The 17,380-nt window shown below is 41.3% G+C and overlaps 1 protein-coding gene across 1 annotated transcript in view; it reads right to left on the bottom strand.

Moving 5' to 3' along the window:
• Positions 1-17,380, bottom strand: part of EDIL3 (EGF like and discoidin domains 3) — a 976,894-nt gene that overhangs the window by 196,511 nt on the left and 763,003 nt on the right. Inside the window, exon 8 of the mRNA XM_077462438.1 lies at positions 9,372-9,516. Within this exon, the coding sequence (XP_077318564.1) occupies positions 9,372-9,516 (145 nt within the window). The remainder of the gene's footprint in view (positions 1-9,371; positions 9,517-17,380) is intronic.

Raw genomic sequence — 17,380 nt, 5'->3', positions numbered from 1 at the left:
AGACATTGTGATTGAGGTTTCACATTCCTTGAGCTATATAAGAAATAATTTTTCTCTGTACTTTTTCTATGCTTTAATTATGTTTTAATTGTGCAATACATCTCACAAGCCTAATTCATCCCATTTACCTAGCACTATTCCACACTAATTAGATGTATATAGAGAACAGGGTCTTTTTCCCGGTTTACCCTTTATGTCGGGTGTTATACATCTAAGATAAGGAAAGAGCACACATAACTCTTTTAGCCTCAATTGGAACACATAGTTCTATTTAAGATATACTAGTGACATCTCACTACAGGAGAAGATTCTGGGGCCTCTCTTTGGCATTTCAGAATTCTTGTACATATTACGGGTATATCTCATAAAACACTTTTTTTAGGTAGTGCCTAGGACCCTATTATCATTTTATAAATCAGTTGTACGTCCACGGCCTCTTGTTAGAGGCCGAGGAGTTGGGGCACGGCAGCAACCTATCACACACCTTAGCGCGGCTTTTTTCTTTAGTATTTTTATTGTCATAGCTGGGTGCCCATAGTAGAGATGCCAGCTCCGCCATGAGAGAACACAGGGAGAACACAGCGCGGGTGTTTGCACTGCTGGATCATGGGACAGGTGAGTGGCTGTTTATTAAAAGTCAGAAGATACAGTTTTTGTTGCTGCTGACTTTTAATAAGCAAAAATATGACTGGAACTCTGCTTTAAATACTTTTATCCTCTCTGTTTTAGGTCTACATTAAATGCAGTATGTGTGTTTTTTTAAATTATAATGCTGAATACCTTCTTAGCACAGTGCTGCAGTGCAGTCATGTGTCCCTCTGCTCTCTGTATGCAAACTAGAAGAAGGAGGACACGTGACCACACAGCAATGCTATGCAAAAAAAGTATTTAGCATTATAATAAAAAAACTAAAAACATAAAATGCACTTAATATAGATCTAAAATAGATAGGATAAAAGTATTTATTTGACTTTACAAAAGAGGAGGGAAGGAGCAGCTGCAGGGGAATCGTATTATACAGTCAAGGCAGAAGGGGAGTGGAAGAGATTGGCTTCATGCACAGACTACAGAAATTAAAGGAAGGGGGAGATGCAGTCACACTGAGGAGAAAGCAGGATGATGGAGGGACATAAACTGACCACGCTATGATGGATCATCAGCCATGATTAGCATGGTCAGATTACAGAGGGGAACACAAGAACAGGAAGGATCAACCGGGTATTGTAGAACATGGAAAGAGACATACAGTGTGACACTGCAAAAGCACTATGCCATATAGTACTACAGTGCAAGTAGAACCTGCATATGTAATAGGTAAATATGACTGTCCCCCACTGTAAATACATATATAATATAATTTTAACCATACATTGAACAATAAAGTCGAACTATGCCCTCACTCATTAAAAAATATTTGCTACAGGGGGACATGGCTAGCTAATGTGAGGAATAGCCCTGTCTACGCTAACAGTGGAACAGACCTGGCCCCACACTTGCAGTCTGCACCAGGAGACATATTGTGGAAATTAAAGGAGAGGGGAGAACGAGGAAGATGACAGATCCCCCCCCCCCCCACTCACACACTGTTCCTGCTGCCAAGATACTGCCGACTTTCCTGCTTCACTCACTAGCCACAATTCTGCAGAAGGGGATGGATGGACCTTGCAGTTTGAGGATGCAGAGAAAAATACAAGCAACAAAGACACAGCCTCACAATCTTCCACACCATTCACAAGTCCAGCAAAAACCTGACCACGGATAGCATCTTCAGAGGACATTCATACAGAGTTGAGCCACCATTTTATTGCCCTTACTGAGAACAGAATTGATTCTTGATTGCATTATATATAGGTCATCCAAACCATTGCACATACCTACCTGACAAAATTTCAAGAAATACACTGGTATGCATCCACTCCTATCATGTGAAAAAAAAAATTGATGCAGGCCATTCAAAACCCTAAGAGACTACCCAAACAAAACATCAGCCTTGCCTTCTATTCTGATTTCTCCCAGAAAACTCTGCAACTCCGCAAAAATGTGCAAACCTCGTATAACATACAAATGGGATTACGCATTGGGTGTTTGCCTGTTCACCGAACAGCGAACAATATGCAATGTTCGCGGCAAATTCAAAAGCCTCTAGAATGCGGTTAAAGTCTACGGGACACTAACATGAAAAATCAAATGTACTCATTTTAAAGGCTTATATGCAAGTTATTGTCATAAAAAGTGCTTGGGGGACTGGGTCCTGCCCCAGGGGACATGTATCAATGCAAAAAAAGTTTTTTTTCAGGAGCAGTGATTTTTTTTTAAGTGAAACAATAAAAATGAAATATTCCTTTAAATATTGTGCCCGGGGGGTGTCTATAGTATGCCTGTAAAGAGGTGCATGTTTCCCGTATTTAGAACAGTACCACAGCAACATTACATTTCAAATGGTATGGGGTTCCCCCAGTCCATTACCAGGCGCTTTGGGTCTGGTATGAATATTAAGGGGAACCCCCAACCAATTTTTTTTTTTAGTTGTATGGGGTCCCCCTAAAATCCATACCAGGCCATTCAGATCTCATATGGAAATTAAGGGGAGCCCTGAACCAACTTTAAAAAAAATGGCATAGGGGTCGCCCTCAAAATCCATACCAGGTCCTTCAGGTCGGGTATGAATTTTAAGGGGAAACCTGTGCCAAAATTGTAAAAAAAAGGCGTAGGGGTCCCCCAAAATCCATACCAGACCCTTATCCGAGCACACAACCTGGCAGACGACAGGAACCGTACCAGGCCACATACCCTCAACATGAGGAGGGTGCTTTGGGGTCTGACCCCAAAGCACCTTGTCCCCATGTTGACAGGGACAAGGGCCTCATCCCCACAACCCTTGCCCGGTGTTTGTGGGGGTATGTGGGCAGGAGGCTTATTTTGGAATCTGGAAGACCCCTGTAACAAGGGGACACCCAGATCCTGGCCTCCCCCCTATGTGAATTGGTAATAGGGTACATTGTAACCCTACCACTTCACAAAAAAAGTGTCAAATATGGTAAAAAAAGACAAGAGACAACTTGGGACAAGTGCTTTATTAAAAAATAAAAAAAATAAAAATGTCCAGCGATATCCAAGGAAGCCCCCATGGCATGGGGGGGGGGCGAAGTCACCAGTTTACATTACTGGGTGGCCTCGCCCTCAGCTATATAAGAACTGTCACAAAGAAGATGCGTCATTCGGGCGGGAGCCTCCAATCTGTATTTGCGGACGATACTAAGCTAAGCAGGGCAATAACTTCTCCACAGGATGTGGAAACCTTGCAAAAATATCTGAACAAATTAATGGGATGGGCAACTACATGGCAAATGAGGTTCAATTTTCAAAAAATTTTAAATAATGCATACGGATAGCAAAAATATGAATGCAATCTATACACTGGGGGGAAAACATCTGGAGGAATCTACGATGGAAAGGGACCTGGGGGTCGTAGCAAAGGATCGGCTCAGCAACGGCATGCAATGCCAAACAATGCTGCTAACAAAGCAAACAGAATATTGGCATGCATTAAAAATGGGAAAGATAAAACGACAATTCTCCCGCTCTCCAAGACTCTGGTCCGGCCGCACCTAGAGTATGCTGTCTAGTTCTGGGCACTGGTTCTCAGGAAGGATGTACTGGAAATGGAGTGAGTACTAAGAAGGGCAACAAACTAATAAAGGGTCTGGAGGATAATAGTTATGAGGAAAGATTGCGAGCACTGAACTTATTCTCTCTGGAGAAGAGAGACGCTTGAGAGGGGGTATGATTTCAATATACAAATACCATACTGGTGACCCCACAATAGAGATAAAACAGAATGGAGTTTAACAAGACTCGTGGCCACACATTAAAATTAGAAGAAAATAGGTTTAACCTTAAACTACGTAGAGGGTTCTTTACTGTAAGAGCTGCAAGGATATGGAATTCCCTTCCATAGGCAGTGGTCTCAGCGGGGAGCATCGATAGTTTCAAGAAACTATTAGATAAGCACCTGAATGAACGCAACATACAGGGATATACAATGTAATACTGACATATAATCACACACTTGATGGACTTGTGTCTTTTTTCAATCTCACCTACTATGTAAATATGTAACTATAAGGGAGCGGAATGGTTGCGGCTTTTTTTTTCTCTTTTTTAGTCTGGCATGATAGAAGATGAATGGACATCGCTGGACGATTTTTTTTTTTTTTTTTTTAATAAAGGACTAGTCCCAAGCTGCTGTCTCTTATCTTTTTTTTTACCATTTTTGACATTTATTTTATGAAATGGTAGGGGTACAATGTACCCCATTACCGATTCACATGGGGGCGGGATCTGGGGGTCCCCTTGTTAAAGACCCCACCTGCATACCCCCACAACCACTGGGCAAGGGTTGTGGAAATGAGGCCCTTCTCCCCATCAACATGGGGACAGGGCGCTTTGGGGGTCAGACCCCAAAGCACCCTTCCCATATTGAGAGCATGTGGCCTGGTATGGTTCAGGAGGGGGTGCTCTCTTGTCCCCCCTCTTTTCCTGCTGTCTGACAGATTGTGTGCTTGGATAAGGGTCTGGTATGGATCTTGGGGGAGAACCCTACGCCATTTTTTTAAGAGTTCCCCTTAATTTCCATATCAGACCTGAAGGGCCTGGTGTGGATCTTAGGGGGACCCCCCATGCATTTTTTTTTACATTTTGGTTTGAGGTTCCACTTAATATTCATACCAGACACAAAGGGCCTAGTAATGGACTGGGGGGAAACCATGCTCTTTTTTTCAATTACTTTTATCTATATTGCCAAGACCCGACAATTCACTACAGCCGTGATCAGTTTTAAAAGTTAAAGTTTGACAATTTTTCCTTTAGAAATGTAATTTTGCTGTGGTACTGTTCCAAACACAGGAAAAATGTGCCACTTTACAGGACTACTATACACACCCCCAGGCACGATATTTAAAGGAATATTTCATTTTTATTGTTTCACTTTAAGCATTAAAAAAAGATCACTGCTTTCGAAAAAAGGGATGTTTTAAAAAAAAAACATTTTTTGCATTGATATATGTCCCCTGGGGCAGGACCCAGGTCCTCAAACACTTTTTATGGCAATAACTTTCATATAAGCCTTTAAAATGACCACTTTTGATTTTTCATGTTCGTGTCCCATAGACTTCAACGATGTTTGTGTGTTCGCACAAATTTTTAACCTGTTTGCAAGTTCTGTTGAGAACCGAACCGCGGGTGTTCGGCTCATCCCTACCCAATAGCCAATGGCACATGAGCATGATTGGTACCATAATATTAATGCCTCAAATGCAAAACAAAACATTATTGTATAGAATGAAAAGAATCAAACATTAGTAATAGTAGTTTCTATGTATGATTGTGCTCAGCTGCTACCTTCAAAGGTTTAAGTCATGGGTTTCAATCCCACCAATGGTATCGCCTCCTGAAAACGTACATTGTACTCAGATGCAAATGCAAATCATTTTAGTTTATTCCATCATTTTAACTCTTCAAATGCATGCAATGGTATGTAATTATTCAATAATATTATGCAGTGGAATTCCAAAAATCCAGCTATTCAAAAATCAAGGAAAAAAAAACACCAAAATTTTAAAAAAAAAACAATTGACATGGGATCCCTCCCCCCAAAACCATACCAGGTCCTTCAGATCTGGTATGGATTTTAAGGGGAACCCTGCACCAAAATTTAAAAAAAGGCATAGGAGCCCCCCTAATATCCATACAAGACCCTTATCCGAGCAAGCAGCTATGGCAGGCCAGGGAAGGGGGGACAAACGGGCACCCCCCCCTCCTGAACCATACCAGAATTCTTGCCCTCAACATGGAAATGGTGCTTTGGGGTCCCCCCAAATCACCTTGTCCCTATGTTGATGGGGACAAGGGCCTTATCCCCACAACCCTTGTCTGGTGGTTGTGGGGGTCTGCAGGCGGGGGCTTATCAGAATCTGGAAGCCCCCCTTCACAAGGGGGCCCCCAGATCCCACCCCCCTATGTGAATGGGTATCAAGTACATTGTACCCCTACCCATTCAACAAAAAAAGCAGTGAAACGTGACAAAACACAATAGACAATTTTTGACAATTTTTTTTATTAAAAATGTCCTCTTCTTTTCCCGCTTCTTCCTCCAGTCTTCTTCTTCCTCCAGCTTCTTCTTTCCTCCACTTTTTCCTCCATCTCCCTCTGCTTCTTCCTCCGGTCTTCTTCATCTTCCTCCGGCTTCTTCTAGCCCCAGCTTTCTCCTCTGCCGCTTCCATCAACCTGCTGACATGAAAACAACAAACCTCCTCCGATGCTGTGGTGAGCCGATCTGTCCGCTTGCATAGCACACATTTCATATATAACTATGGAGCGTGGCCTCCGGATGATGCCACCCCCTTGTGACATCACTGATCCATCATGCCCCGGGTTTAGTGGGCAGCAGCAGTGGTGGTGGAGAAAGACCAAAGGACGAATCGGGGGAAGAAGAAGCTGGAGGAATACAGAGAATGGAGGAAGAAGCTGGGGAAGAAGAAGCTGGAGGAAGAAGGACAAAACCGAAGGATGACTGGAGGAAGATGGAGGAAGAAGCGGGGCAAAAAGAAGATATTTTTAACAAAGGAATTGTCAAAAACTGGTATTGTCTTTTGTCACATTTCACTTCTTTTTTTTGGTGAATGTGTAGGGGTACAATGCACCTGATACCCCTTTACAAAGGGGGGCTGGGATCTGGCGGACCCCTTCTTAAATTTGCACCCAGTTTCTGAGAGTTGAAGTCTTGATTTGCCCTAATTGGGCGCTATTTTCCGGGACTGCAGGATTATTTATTGGCACTATAGTAAATGACCCCCAATGTTGCCATTTACAATTAACCTCAGAAAAAGATTTCTCTTTTGACCAGAATGGTTGATGAAATGCTGATGCAAAGCTTTTATATTAACATATCATGAAAATGACTAAACGGAAGCAAATCGTGATTTCAATTTGCTTTTATATGCCAATGGTTCACATTTGAGTAAAAACAATTAGGAGGAAGTTAACAGGTAGCATTTGAGTGATAGGAAAAAACTCAAGATTTGTTGTTTGAGTTGTTAGCATTTTCTTATACGAATTCTGACAACACACTACAGCTGGAAGGGAAGATAAATTACAAAATAAACAAAGGCAATCCAGCAGCCTCAAACTTCTTATCATCAACTAAAATAAATATGGACGATCTGTCACTTTCAGATGGTTTTTAACCTTTGGCTGCAAATGTTCTACTCCTCATATGTATTTTCTAAGTTTCATCATCTCTAAGCAATACTTCATTCTGTCACAGCAACAGCCCACTAGTCATCTGCTCTCTTAATTTCTAGCTTTATTGTGGAGAATGCACAGAATTAGGAACAACTTAAAGTGGACATTGCATGTACAAGTAATTCTCAGACATTATTATCTACATTGATATCTTGGCTATGTAAAGTAGGTGAAATGGCTGTATATCAGGAAAGCTCTATGCAGTCAGAGTTCCTGTGTGCTGATCATGTGATGTGTGATGTCAGAAATCTCTCTCTTCCCCACCCATGCTGGGGAAGAGAGAGGGATGTGAAAAGAGGGATGGATCAGGAAGTAAGCGCTCTCTAGCCACTTCATCTCTGGAAGATATACCCCTCTTCAAGACCAGGGCCACTGATAAGGCCGTACAACCAGCCCTCCTGTACTGGACCCAGGCCTCATCAGTCCAAAAGGGGGCCCAGGCACCAGCCAAGCAGGAGGGCCAGAAGTACTGCCTTATTGCTGACACTTGTGACTCTTGTGCAATGCTGTCGACTTCTGCTTTTCTTTTCTTCCTCCCTTTGCACTGCAGGGGGATCGGTTCTAGTATCTGTGCCCCCTTCCCCCTGCTTTTTGAGAACCCTTTGTGCCCCTTTCCCCCCATAGTGCTGCAGTTTTTCCCTCCTCTCTTGCTGGCAGCTGTTGAAGGCACACAGGTGAGTTATTTCATTATGGAGAGCGGGGGGGGGGGCTCACCATCCTAAATGAACACACCACCCTGAATAAATACAGTAAGCAATTGGCACAGATCGCTCACTGTGGGGGTGCAGATATTGCCTCTGTGCCGCTATTCTATTCACTTGGCTGGCAAGAATTATATAGTGGGCGTTGCATTTTACCAAAAATATAATTTAATATTTTGAGAGGACGGGGGCCCTGTCAGGTAGGCTGTATGTGATTTCTATTAGCAGCCCTGTTCATGACGAGCCTATTTTTTGCAATATTGTATTGCGTTAAATTAACTGACAATTGCGTAGTCATGCAACGCTGTACCCAAATAACATTTATGTCCTTTTCTCCTCACAAATAGAACTTTCTTTTGGTGGAATTTGATCACCTCTGTGGGTTTTATTTCTTGCGCTAAAACAAAAAAAAAGACCGTAACTTTTTTTTTACTTTCTGCTATAAAACACATCCAATAAAAAAAAATAAAAAATCTTCATCAGTTTAGGCCAAAATGTATTATGCTACATATTTTTGGTAAAAAAAATTAAAATAATAAAAAAACACAATAAGAGTATTATGATTGGTTTGCGCAAAAGTTATAGTGTCTACAAACTATCGGATATATTTATGGAATTTCTATTTATTTTTTTATTAGTAATGGTGGCAATCAACGACTTACAGCAAGATTGCGATATTGTGGTGGACAAATCGGACACCTAACTGACAATTTTGACACTTTTTTTGGGAACCAATGGCATCAATACAGTGATCAGTGCTAAAAATATGCACTGTCACTGTACTAAGGACACTAGCTGGGAAGGGGTTAACAGCTAGGGAGATCAATGGGTTAAATGTGTGGCCAACATACGTTACTGTGTACTGTGTGAGGTGCTTTTACTAAGCAATGTGCTGTTTTCTTCTTCTTAAAATAAACAGCACATTGCTGCTGTCAGAAGAGAGCCCTGTGTTTGTTTATCTACACAGGGCCCTGTTTGGTAATGTCTGAAGCCGATTGGTGGTTTGTCGGTGACCAATCAGCAGCCATCACCTGCAGATTAGTTGGCTCTGCAGCCAATCACAGCACAGCCGTGGTGCGCAAGTGTGCTCCCTACCCTGACATGTGGATCACAAACTAATAACAAATTAATTACATGATCCGGCACAGAGCGGCCGACCCTGCCGCAGTGTATCTTTGGTGGATCACAAGCGGTTAGTCTACACAAAAATGTCTGTTCCAGAAATCAGTACTACACAGGAAAATGCAAATAGGATCTTACAGTGGCAAGTTCAGTAATATGGATGAGATCATAATGCAAAGCCCACTTTAGGCAGTATAAAAAACGGCTCATGAGCCATGTTTTTGGTTATGTTAAAGTTAGACTTACCTGATAATTCACACCCTAGTAACTCCATCCGTAGCGTGCAATGCCGCCTGCACACCTGTGGGTATAGGCGAATGTACTGAGCTTCAATTGGTGGTGTGAAGGAGTTGGCATATGGCGTGTTGTTGTCCACATTACCCCGAAATACCTGCAAGTAAGGAAAAGAAACCTTGATTCTCTGGTCTGTAATTTTTATCCTATTTATGTTGTCTCATGATTTTTCTCCAGATGACTGAACCAATTATCACCTTGTTGACATGTACTAATGCAGCGTAAGTTACCAACATCTTGATTAACTGAAGGCTTATAGAATTACAGTATATGCAAAGCCTCACCTTGTAAAACAGTCTATTGAGTTTAAAATAGAAATAAAAGGCAAAACATTTGTGAATAGCTAGAAAAAACATTACACAATTTTCCCACTGCCATTTTTTAAGTCATCCCACGCCCTCTGTTCTCAACTGTATAAGGATCTTAGAGAGCTGAGGAAGGAAAAACGGCAGTACACTGGTCTTCCAAGTGAATGGCTGTGCAGGGGAGACATGTTTTTTGGTAGCAAAGCAGGCTGAGTTCTCAGCACAGTTAGAGAACTGACAATGCTTAGTTCTCCTGTTTAGTGTGGTCAGTTTTTGAAGGCTGTACTGTATATCTCATTATTATTGTGTTAATTAGGAAACCATCTATTGGTTGTTCTCTAAAATTGCAGCCTATTTCTTTCTGAAAACAGAAAGCCGGAAGTGCTTTGTATTTGTTAATAACGTTTCACCCTCACACCAGTCCAGAGCTGTCTTAGATTTCAGAAGCACACCAATGAAGCTCTCCTATTTTTCCCTTTGAAATACATATGCTTGTAAGTCTATTTATTGTTTGTTAAAGATTATGGTAGACTACACTGCTATATATTTGCAGATGAGTCATCAGCTGTCAGCGGGCTGACAGCTGATTGGAAAGAAAAACATTGCTGGCAGTAGCAAAATGTTTGAAAAAAAACAGCGTGGGGTCCCCCAAAAAAGCCATACCAACCCCCTATCCGAGCATGCAGCCTGGCAGGCTAGGAAAGGGGGGGAAGAGGTAGTGCCCCCCCTGAACCATACCAAGCCACATGTCCTCTACTTACTCTGCCCCCCCACCTCAAAGCACCTTGCCCCCATGTTGATGAGGACAAGGGCTTCTTCCCCACAACCCTGGGCGGTGGTTGTGAGGGGTCTGTGGTCAAGGGGCGTATCAGAATCTGGAAACCCCATTTAACAAGGAGGCCCCCAGGTCCTGGCCCCCCATGTGAATGAGTATGGGGTACATTGTACCCCTACTCATTTACCAAAAAAAGTGTCAACAAAAAGAAAAAACACACACGTACAGTTTTTGACAGCTTTGTTAAAAATAAAAAAATAATGTCCCCCCTGAAGTAGATCCATCATCAATGGGGGCTATCACTGACCTAGCATGCACCGGTTGATGATGTCATAAAGGGGCAGTGTCATCAGGTGATGTTGCCATGTGGCTCCGCCTTTTAGTTATTTAAGAACTGTCAGACGGCCAAGCAGGCAGTCAGTGGTTAACCTTCATTGTGGGCATAGCTTTTTTTTTTCTTTCTTCGGGTCCGGAGGTGCAGCAGGGCGTCATGATTAAAGATGGATCTACATCAGGGAGAATTTGTTTTTTTATTTTTAATAAAGGAATTGTCAAAAGTGTGTTTGTGTTTTTATTTCTTTTTGACACTTTTTGGGTGACTGAGTAGAGGTACAATGTACCCCATACTCATTCACCTAGAGGGGGTAGGATCTGGGGGCCTCCTTGTTAAAGAGGGCTTCCAGATTCCGATAAACTCCCTAACCACAGACCCACAAAACCACGACCCAGGGTTGTGGGGAAGAGTCCTTTTTCCCCATCAACATGGAAACAAGGTGCTTTGGGGCAAGGGGGATCTGGTTATGTGTTTCAAGAGGGGGGATCCCTAGCTCACTCCCCCTTTCCTGCCAGACTGCATGCTTGGATAAGGGTCTGGTATGGATTTTGGAGGGGACCCCACTCTTTTTTTTAATTTTGGTGTGAGGTTTCCCTTAAAATCCATACCAGACCACAAGGGCCTTGTATGGATTGGAGGGGACCCCCACACCATTTTTTCAACATTTTTATATTGCCGGCGATGGCTTGCAGGAAAATCAATTTAAATGTCATTATTTTTTCTTAATATATGTCAGTTTTGCTGCAGCAGGTTCTAAACACAGTACAGATGTGCCACTTTTCAGGCAGACTAAGGGGACCCCCCCCCCGGCATGATATTTAAAGCAATTTTTAATTTTTATTGTTTCACTTTAAGCATCATTAAAATCACTGCTCCTTTAACCACTTGCCGACCAGCGCACGCTGATGTACGTCGACAGAATGTCACGGGCAGGCAGCAGGCAAATGGGCGTACATGTACGTCCCTTTAAACTTGCCGCCCTGCCATCGGGAGCGCGCCACCGGCGGCGCGCTCCCACGTTGGTCGGGACCCCCGTGAGTCCGGTCGCGGGACCCGCGGACTCGATCACCGCGGGCATACCCGCGATCGTCTCACGGAGCGGCCAAATGAAGAAATGCTGTTGTAAACAGCATTTCTCCATTCTGCCTAGCAACTAGTGACGCTGATCTCTGCTCCATGTGATTGGAGCAGAGATCAGTGTTCACTAAATGAAAGCCCAACCCCCCCAAAGTTAGTAACACACCCCTAGGAACACTTAACCCCTACACTGCCACCCACTGGTTAACCCCTTCACTGCCAGTGTCATTTACACAGGAATCACTGCATTTATATAGCAGTGATTATTGTATAAATGACAATGGTCCCAAAAATGTGTCAAAAATGTCCGATGGGTCCCCCACAATGTCGCAGTCACAATAAAAATCGCTGATCGCCGCCATTACTAGTAAAAAAAAAATAATAAAAAATTATTAATAAAAATGCTATAAAACTATCCCTATTTTGTAAACGCTATAACTTTTGCGCAAACCAATCAATAATCGCTTATTGCGATTTTTTTACCAAAAATATGTAGAAGAATACGTATCGGCCTAAACTGAGGGAAAAAAACGTTTTTTTATATATTTTTGGGGGATATTTATTATAACAAAAAGTAAAAAATAATGCATTTTTTTCAAAATTGTCGCTTTATTTTTGTTTATAGCGCAAAAAATAAAAACCGCAGGGGTGATCAAATACCACCAAAAGAAAGCTCTATTTGTGGGAAAAAAAGGACGTCAATTTTGTTTGGGAGCCACATCTTCGACCAGCAAATTGGTCCGGTCTGAAAGTGGTTAAAAAAAAAAAATCGAATTGCATTGACACATGTCCTCCCGGGGAAATACCCATGCCTCCATACCCCTTTTTATGGCCAATAACTTTCATATAAGCTTTCAAAATGGGGACTTTTGATTTTTCAAATTTGGGTCCCATAGACTTTAATAGAATTTGCAGTTCAGATCTGAACCTTTTCCATGTTCGGGAGTTCTGGTGCGAACTGAACCAGGGAGGTGTTCGGCCCATCACTACTTTACATATATTATACATTCCCATCAGTCCCTGCACACAAGGAACTTACAATGTAAGTTCCCTTACTCACATTCTTACATTTGCATTCTAGGGCCAACTTAGATCGGAGCCAGTTAATCTACCAGCATGTCTTTGGAGTGTGGAAGGTAAACAGAATACCTGGAGAAAACCCACACAGGCACAGGGAAAACCAACAACCTTAGTTCTGATAGGCAGAAGTGCTAACCATTTAGCTACTGTGCTTTTTGTTATTTTTGCTATTTGTCCGAAACTGTTGCATACACACGGTCGGACAAAGTTGTCGGAAAATCCGATCGTTCAGAACGTGATGAAGTTATTTCGTTACAACGGGACTACGTTCAGGATAGTAGCCAATAGCTTTGGTGTAGGAATTTGATCTGAGCATGCGTGCCACTTTGTCCAATCGGAATTCTCTACACATAATCGGACAAGGTCTGATTGGATCATGTTGTTGGAAAATTTTACCGACAAGTTGGAAAACTTGGTCCGTTGGATATTCTGACGGAAACAGTCCGATGGAGACCACACACAGTCGGATTATCCGACAAAATGTGCCGATTGGACAAATTCCGACGGAATCTCCGACCGTGTGTACAAGGGCTAACACCTATACAGCTGCTAAAAGAGAATACTGAGAAGTTTTTTTTTTGTTTTTTTTATCGGAGTCAATACACATTTAACACCATACTTTTAATTGGAAGGGCATTAAAGTCAGCAGGAAGACTTGTAAATAACAGTAATCAGACCTGGCCAATATGGACATGGCAAATAATAGCCAGGATTGTTTTATTTTATTTTTTGCCTCTTTTTTTACTTGAAAAAACATTCTCCTCTCAATTTCACTGAAAATCACTAGCTTAACATCCAGAAATATAACTCTCCAAGAGGACCAGAAGCCTGCTAAAATGTTTTCTAATAAATAAATTAAATAATAAAGAATTGGCAGTCAGTGTCCTGGGGTCTTTGAGACTCCCATATTTCAGGTATTTTAATGATCCCTATGAGACTGATATATTTTGCCTCTGTCACCTGAAGGCTACTAAATACAAAGTGGTCAAATCTTTTTCAGCCGAACAAAATTAATTTTGATGATACATAAACACGTATACGTTAAAGATGTATGTGTGAATGGTTTTTAAACTTGCTACAAACTTTGAAAATAGAAATCCTTCTCAGTTGTTGTAGTAAGAGAATAAAATAAAGCAGAGTGACCAAATGTTTATAGAAAAAACTGTAACGCTTAAGTCTAGTAAACTTTCAGTCGGGAGCAGTAAAAACAGGCAGTAAGGAGCCACATTTTTACTGCTCCTCTAAATCTTGTAAAATCTTTATTTTCACTCTTTCTGAAAGTAAAGACAGTACAAACATTCCTGACATAAGACTTTAGAACCATCTGATACATAATACATTCAAAGGCATACGATCCGAAAATAAAGGTTTTCCACCATTATCAAACTTGCAAAATGATACTGAAAACCTTAAATTATAGGAGCAGCCATAGGAAATGCAATGTAGAAGGAGAAGGAAAGGGGGAAAAGGGAAAGGGTAAGGGAAAGGGGGGTAAAAGAAGATACATAATTGAGGGGAGCAGGGAGAGCAGAATATTCCTTCTGCTCCCAGATAAAACCAGAAAGTGGAAGCAATGTGCTACCTAGCTATTCCCCGGTCACCCAGTCATACAATAAAAAGCTATAGGATCAATATTCATCCAAGTAAACTCAGATGTTCATTATGTTAACTGTTTAAACATGATAAAACATGTTAGAAGAGGTGAAATTTATCCACAAAGCCCAAATATTTTAGAACTTGTTGTAGTTATCAGTACATTGGTGCATCCACTCCTCAGCTTCCCTTATTTTCTGCACCTTCTGTGGCCATTCTCCAACTGTAGAGACTACAATGACTTCCAGTGGATAGGAATGAGGCATTTGCCTGCATTAAGGAGATGAGAAATTGAAAAACATGTATAGGTCCCTACTGACAATTGTGTATCATGAAATAGCATAGAAAGAGGCTCACACCCCTGGCACATGCCCCGCTAAAATGCTTTGCTTCGAGGCTTATAACCCCTATCACACTCGGGAGGCAGTAGTGTACACAACCCTTTCAAGTAAATGCTAAAAAAAGTTAAAAATGTTGATCATTGTGAATATGGAGAGTCCCGCCCCTCAGATCCTGCCCTCCCAGGATCCCTACTCTCTGTGAAGTGATTAATTTACATATGCAGGACACACCTTCATAATAACTTCCCATAGCCCTTCCTCTGTAGTCTTGCAGTAAGCCATTATTCTTCAGCATGCTGCAAGACAAGAATGACACAGGAGGTGGTATGACACATTTACACCTTTCACCACCCAGATACACCCACAGCAACCCTAGGATCCACCCACATCAACTCCCACAACTGGTAAAAATGACTCCCATAGCCCAACCTGAAGCTATTGAGGCTCATAGGATCATGGAACATGTAGCACCAGGATTGTAAAAGGAAGATAACAAGAAGTCAGAGAACTCCGAAATTCAGCCAGGAGGAGGAGTGACATCATAGGCACAGAAACCTGCTGTATACACTTAAAGGAGGGAAGTTGCGCACAAATTGGCAGTGGGGTTGTGATTAATTTACATGCACAATGCATCTGTTGTTTTGGGGAAGAAAAGCTAGACATCTTCTTGAAACATTTAAAAGTGAAAATGTATGTAAACCCTAACAATAACCTTCTCTTATGTGCCCCCTTTGAATCTGTTATATAGTATTTTGTCATATTTATTTATTAAGTGCAACAAGGAATAATAACTGTTAACACCTTCCTGCCCACCCTCTGTGGCCCTTTAATGAGCTCTTAAGGTAGAGGGAAGTGGTGGGAGCTTCCTGATCACTTGACCACTGTGATTGACTGTGACAGTGGTCACATGATCAGGAGCCCATCTTGCTGTCTCCAAATCATAACAAGAGACAGCGAGCTGCAATTGAGCATGCTCTCAGCACAGAAACCTTAACACCATGAAAGCACATGTGCATACATGTGGGCATTAATGCCTACCCTCTTTTCAGCCACACATATGCTTTACATCATCCACTAGAGGGTAATTCTCCCAGAAATATTGTAAGTTCATTATTTTATGTCCTCATTATTTTCTGTGTCTGCTATCAATTACATTGTTCCAAGTTCTCCCTGTGGATTTCATAACATCTGATCCTGTGTTATGGAAAAGAGAAGAGGAGTTGTTCTGATGTAGCACTCTTATAGAAGGTGAAAGTAAGGGAAAAAAAGCCTAGGAAAAAAAACTAAAACAAATACAGCCACATCATTTAAGGACTGGTAAGCTGCAATATATTACATTTTTGTTCTTGGGTTTAGATGCACTTTAAATTCCTTATGAAAAGAAGCCACATGGATCTTGAAATCACTTGTATTAGGCAAAAACACACCCACTCTGATTTCTTTGAATGCAGGATTAAAACTGAACTCTAGACTGGACCAAAAATGACTTTTGTCTTACTTGGGGATGAACAGAATGATTTAATCAAAACTGATTTTACCACTAAATTACAGTGAAAGTTCTCAATCACATTCATTGAACTACATAGGTGAAATTTGCTTTAATTGGAGGGGTTTTCTTTTGAGGGGTGCATTTAGCACAATTAGGTTATTTTATTATGTAGTGTATGTATATATATATATATATATATATATATATATACAGTGGTGTGAAAAAGTGTTTGCCCCCTTCCTAATTTCCTGTTCCTTTGCATGTTTGTCACACTTAAGTGTTTCGGAACATCAAACCAATTTAAACAATAGTCAAGGATAACACAAGTAAACACAAAATGCAATTTGTAAATGAAGGTGTTTATTATTAAAGGTGAAAAAAAATCCAAACCATCATGGCCCTGTGTGAAAAGTGATTGCCCCCTAAACATAATAACTGGTTGGGCCACCCTTAGCAGCAACAACTGCAACCAAGCGTTTGCGATAACGTGCAATGAGGCTTTTACAGCGTCCTGGAGGAATTTTGGCCCACTCATCTTTGCAGAATTGTCCTAATTCAGTTACATTAGAGGGTTTTCGAGCATGAACGGCCTTTTTTTTTTTTTTTTAATTGATTTTTATTGAAGAAAAGTTTACATACAAAAATGAGTACAACAAATACAAAGATCACATAAAGTAATTTGGGAACTTCCAAACAATTGTGACTGATATTACTTATTATAGTAAGCATATAAGCGTAGTAAAGAGTAGACATTGAAGAGACAGATAATAGTCTTACTCTTACAGAGATGAAAGCACGAGAGGAAGAGGGAAAGATCAGAGGGTGAATACACTGAGTGTGCCTTCATACAGACAATAAAAAAATATTAAGAGAAAAGGGAAATGGAAAAGTAGAGGGGAAGAATGGGAGAAAAAGAAAGAAAAGGAGGTAATTAAAAGAGGTGAGAGAATCGGAGACAACAACCTGG

The sequence above is a fragment of the Lithobates pipiens genome, unplaced genomic scaffold, assembly GCF_037356315.1.
Source record: "Lithobates pipiens isolate NorthernLeopardFrog02 unplaced genomic scaffold, aLitPip1_a1.2 Scaffold_3, whole genome shotgun sequence".
Classification (NCBI taxonomy): Eukaryota; Metazoa; Chordata; class Amphibia; order Anura; family Ranidae; genus Lithobates; species Lithobates pipiens.
The sequence above is the reverse complement of the archived record's forward strand: the minus strand, read 5'-3'. Positions and strand labels throughout refer to the sequence as shown.